Source organism: Daphnia magna, linkage group LG4, assembly GCF_020631705.1.
Source record: "Daphnia magna isolate NIES linkage group LG4, ASM2063170v1.1, whole genome shotgun sequence".
In the NCBI taxonomy this organism is placed as follows: Eukaryota; Metazoa; Arthropoda; class Branchiopoda; order Diplostraca; family Daphniidae; genus Daphnia; species Daphnia magna.
The window spans coordinates 7,275,737-7,281,488 of NC_059185.1; the positions used below are offsets into that span (position 1 = coordinate 7,275,737).

Genomic DNA, 5,752 nt, shown 5'->3' on the forward strand with positions numbered 1-5,752 from the left:
ACAAAATTTGTTTTTTCAAAATTTGTAGGATCTACTTGATTTCTGGGGGAAAAAACGATACAATGATAAGTTGTCGTTTATCGTTCTCGCAAAAAGTAACTTGATCACAACAAAATCCATCCTATTTCCGTTCAATGTTAACTGACTGTTATAATGTGTACGATTCACCTGCATCTCGCCAGATGTCGCCACTGACTGATGGGGGATGTACGGGTAACTCAGACCTCAATACAGACAGTCTTTGTCTCACTCTGGAGGCAACAACATGGTGTCAGAAGTGTGTGTGGTAACGCTTTAAGTTGGTTCTTCCCACGTGGTTTGCACGCTGTATCCGTGCCTATCTCTGCCATCCGCTGGTGAATCTTGCTGAATTGTGGTGACTATTTCTCTTTGGTGTTCAGCATGGCGTCTTCATTGAAGTTTCCCGACCCGTTCAATTTTACGGCGTCGAACCTTGCCTTGGAGTGGAGTCAATGGAGAAAGCAGTTTGAGTGGTTTATCATGGCGACGAGAAAAGGCGAGAAAGATGAAGACGTGCTTGTTTGTGTGTTGTTGACCTTGTTTGGCCGTGATGGCGTAAAAATTTACGAGACATTTGTGTTTGCGGACGCCCTAGATGCAAAAAAGATCAAGCCAGTTCTGGACAATTTCTTTGACTATTTTGAGCCGATCAAGTGTGAAGTTTTTGATCGTTTTCATTTCATAAATGACATCAGCAGCCAGGCGAGCCATTTGACTCGTGGCTTGTTGAGTTAAGGAGCTTGGTGAAGTCCTGTAACTATGAGAACGAGGCTACGGTTAATTCAATCTTACGAGACCAAATTGTGCTTGGAGTGGCCAGGGATGCTGTTCGAGAGAAATTATTGTATGATCATGGCCTTTCGCTGCCCGGTGCATGCGCCATTGTTCGAGCGTGTGAGTCTTCATCCAACCAACTCAGTAAAATCACGCTGCGTACTGATGCTGTTCATGCTGTCCAGGAAAAGCCGCCTCGAGACCATTCCCGCCTAAATTCTCCCGGTACAATTACTCAGAATGGGTTCGTGAACTGCTCCAATTGTGGCCGGCGTCACAGGAAAGGTGATTGCTTAGCCTCGGGAATCACGTGTTACAGGTGTGGTCAATCTGGTCATTACTCAAGACGATGTTCTCAGCCTTCGACTCAACAGCGACGTAGTTACACTGATGGTCGCCAGATGGCGCCGCCTCCCAGTCATTCCACCAAACCTCCTCAACCAATACCAGCTCAGCGAGGAACTTACATGCAACAGCAATTGCACTCCATTGAAGAAGTTGATGATTTAGTGCCGGTGGGCGCTGGTGGGTTTCTTGATGAAGAATATGTCACTCACGAGCTGAAGAGTTCTGATGAAGAGGAAGAGTGGTATGAAGTACTAGATATAGATGGCAGTGCAAAAGTTCGTTTCAAACTGGACTCTGGCGCCACCTGCAACGTATTGCCACTAGAGTCATACAGATCCATTGGCCAATCAGTTTCGTTGTGTCCAGGTCCTAGAGTACGCAATTATGGGGCGAGAGGTGGATATCTTAAAGTGTTGGGGACATGTGTAGGGTCAGTGGTCTGCCGTGGCTCAACTTATTCAGTGAAATTTGTGGTTGTGGATGAGCCTGGACAGTCGCCTATACTAGGCCTCCCGACGTGCAGACAGATGAAACTCATCAAACGAATTGACGCTGTCACCTCGGAACATCCTACTGAGTTGCCACCGATATTCACTGAGTTTGCGGATGTGTTCAAGGGCATTGGAAGACTACCTGTTGAACATGACATTAAATTGGCCTCTGGTGATAAGTATGTGGATCCTGTTGTGTGTGCTGCGGGACGCCTGCCGTTTCTGCTGGAAGAAAATGTTTATAAAAAGTTGGATCAAATGGTTTCGGATAAAATCATTGTTCCGGTGGTGGAGCCTACGAAGTGGGTCTGCCGGATGTTGGTGGTGGGCAAGCCGGATGGTGATGTCCAGATTTGCTTGGATCCGTCTGAGTTAAATAAAGCGATTCAACGTCAACACTTCGCCGTCCCCACGGCGGACCAGCTTTTCGCGAAAATCGGGAAGTCAAAATTCTTCTGCAGCTTGGATGCAGCTTCGGGTTTTTATCAAATTCCTCTGACGGATCGGACCTCCTACTTATGCACGATGGCAACTCCAAAAGGACGATTTCGTTACCTCCGTCTTCCTTTTGGCCTAAAGTCGGCCCTGGAGGTCTACTTGCAAGTAATGTCCGACCTGTTCGGGGATCTGCCCGGTGTCATTATATACTTTGATGACTTCCTTGTCACTGGTGACACGATGGCTGACCTGGAAATCAACTTACGTGCAGTGTTTGTGCGGTGCCGTGAGCACAATTTAAAGCTCAATCTAAAGAAGTGCCAATTCTTTTTACAGCAGCTGCCCTGGCTTGGACACGTCATCGGTCATGGTACTCTTCGTCCAGATCCAGAGAAGATCGACGCCATTGTGAATATGCCTGACCCAACGGATAAGCTGAGTTTACAGCGTCTACTCGGCATGGTGACTTATTTAGTCCAAATTTTGCCAGGGTCTCGCGACTCTGACTCGACCTCTCCGTGACATTTTGAAGAAAGACTCTGCGTGGTGTTGGGAGGCTCAACAGCGGAAAGCTATGGCAGAATTGAAGTCGACGTTGTCCTCTTTGCCAGTGCTGCGTCTCTTTGATGTGTCTCAGCCGGTGCTTGTCTCGGTGGACGCGTCACCTGTTGAATTGTGAGCTGTTTTAATGCAGGAGGGTCAGCCTGTGGCATTCTCTTCGACGACTTTAACCCCAACACAGCAACGGTACTGTCAAATTGAAAAGGAGCTGCTGGCCGTCCAGTTCGGGCTCCTCCGATTTCGGCAGTATGTATACGGCCAACACGTCATTGTGGAATCCGACCACAAACCGTTGGTGGGTTTGTTGGATAAACCGATCGCCAGTTGCTCCCCGCGGATTCAGCGCATGAGGCTGCAGCTTCAAAGATTTGACTTTAGTCTTGTTTACAAGCCGGAAAGAGAGCTCTTCATTGCTGAAACGCTCAGCAGAGCCCCTTCTCCTCGTCTGTTTGATGACGATGTGACGGCTGAGTGCGAGGAGCAAGTTCATCATGTGATTCAAAGTGTTGTGCCCGTTGATTCTACACGTCGTAAATACGCCAGTGCAACGTTATTGGATCCCTCTCTACAGTCACTCCAATCGGTCATGAAGTTGGGATGGTCGGAGCGCAAAAGTCAGTGCCCTATATCTGTGAAGCCTTATTGGCCCGTAAGACATGACCTGTCTACCGTGGGAGGCATTGTTCTTTGTGGGACCAGGTTGGTAGTGCCTAACTCTTTACGCCGTGAAGCGCTGGATGGAGTGCATGACGGTCACTTCGGCGAGTCGAAGAGTATTTTGCGGGCCAAGTCTTCGGTGTACTGGCCTGGCTGGGAGGACCAAGTACGAAACGCTGTGGCCAGCTGCCAAAGATTTTTGGGAGGGGGAATTAGTTTTAAAGTTATTAGATTTTATATACAGCCCATATTTCCTGAAATTTTCTATACGGATACGGCTATGAGAAGTTTTAAAGTTATTAGATTTTATATACAGCCCATATTTCCTGAAATTTTCTATACGGATACGGCTATGAGAAGTTTTAAAGTTATTAGATTTTATATACAGCCCATATTTCCTGAAATTTTCTATACGGATACGGCTATGAGAAAATTTCAGGAAATTTAAGACAAAAACGGAAGAGGAGGGGATTATAGATAACTAACGGCAGCGATTTTCGCTAAAGCCGTTTCCCCGTAAGCTCTGTGTTAAACACGGAAGCGGTTTTTGGGTAGTAAAAAGGTAGACGGATCTCATTTTTCGTGTGATTTTTCATCATTTTACAAGTAAGGGAAATAAAATTTGGCATGCATGTAGACCAATTAGTATCAAACAAAGTTCATTTTTTTTAATTTCTATTTTTTTGTATTTAATTAGACTAAATTACAATACAAAAATACACATATTTTATAATTGAAATTAATCATACTAAATATTAAAATTTCGAGGGAGGGCTTTAGGAGAACATGGCCAAGATTAATATTTATAAAGATCATGTAGAAAACAAAACTTTGCAATTTGTTTTAGGTTAAAATGCTATTAAAACCAGCCTAATAGCTCAGCCATACGAACGCACCATCACATTTTCCCTTACAGGTTTACTAAAACTAAAAGATCTATGTATTTTGCATCAATATATAAACTGACGTTTCTTCATATATTTAGATATGGCTTCCAACATTCATGAAGAATCTTTGTGCAGTGATGAAGGAAACTCTCAAGAGGCTTCTAAGGCCGATGTTACAGATAAAGAAGTAAAAGAGAAGAAGGAAACATCATGGGTGCATAACTATTTTACGAAGCTGGATGGCCCAGATTCCGACAGAAGCCAATACTAACTTTGCCACAAGAAATTTGCATCAAAAGGGGCAACTACTTCTTTATCGTATCATCTAAAAAACTGTCATAGGCTGGAAAAAAAACTCTATCGAGGTGGGTTTTGGCAAGCAGTCCAAAATGGAAGTTTACGTCAAGAAAGTATCAAAAGAAAGAAGTGCAGTTGTCACTAGTGCCATTACAAAGTTTATCGTCGGAGACATGCTACCGGTTGACGTTGTGGCCGGAGATGGTTTTAAACATCTCATGCAACTCACCGAGCCAGGATAGGTCATTCGTAATCCAACATTTTTTTGCACGATCACATATTCCGTCCACCTACGACCGACTGAAAAAACAAATCACTGAAGAGCTGGCCTGCTCGATCCGAGTAGTCCTGACTACTGACAGGTGGACCGATGACTATCGGAATAATTCCTAAATGGCTGTGACAGTAGGGTGTTTCACATCCGCAAAATGTTCGAATTTTGCTTCAACAGTTGGAATTGGGGTGTAGTTAGTCATAAATAGCTCACTATTTTTTTTTAAATAAAATTTAGACCCAACACCTCCTTTTTATTCAAAATAGCCTTAATTTTAATGTAAAATGGGTGCGCTTGGTAGGACAGGGATAAATTTTTTTTACAAAAGTTATACATATTGTTAAATATTATTTGATCTTCAACTTGACCAAAAATGAACAAGATCCGAATAAATTTAGACCCCCCACAGATTTATACGCAGTTTTAAGTTGACTAAAAATGCGGGAAAAACGACTTTGCTAACACATAAATACCAATATTTTAATTTTTATTCAGCTGATTACTCTTGTTTTTATTTGCATGAACTACAGGATTACTTTTAATTGTTAAATTTAGACATTTGATCAATTAATCTTCTCAAGCGATGATACATGGAGGCGGTGATTCTCAACAGTTTGAATGACATAATTTAACTGTTCATCGTTTCAACAAACGTCTTTGTAATCACTGATAATTTTTATCCCTCGTTCCACAGAATCGTTAACAACTTCCAGCTGATTAATAAAGTTCTTAATGGTGAGATAGTTCTCCATTAAATCCCAATATTCCACAGGCCATTGTAGCCAGTCGGTTTAGCAGTTACTGAGTCTCATCAATGAAAAAAGCAGCCATGATCTTGGACCGATTAATGAAGATAAGAATGGAAGTTCCGTTGTAAAAACGGGAAACTTTGGCTTTCCTAGCATAAACTTTTTTGGCTTTGGAGTGTTAAACAATTTTTTGGCAAGTAGAGAACGAGTGAAGCTAGACAGATTTTCATTGAAGATGGCAAAAATGACCAGTTC

General features: G+C 43.1%; 1 protein-coding gene across 1 annotated transcript; it reads left to right on the plus strand.

Moving 5' to 3' along the window:
* The first annotated feature begins 402 nt into the window (after positions 1 to 402).
* Positions 403 to 2,594, plus strand: LOC123471347 (uncharacterized protein K02A2.6-like). The gene is made up of 2 exons (XM_045172589.1): positions 403 to 540; positions 717 to 2,594. Exons 1-2 carry the CDS (start codon positions 403 to 405, stop codon positions 2,592 to 2,594), a joined length of 2,016 nt encoding a protein of 671 aa, XP_045028524.1.
* Positions 2,595 to 5,752: the final 3,158 nt, after the last annotated feature.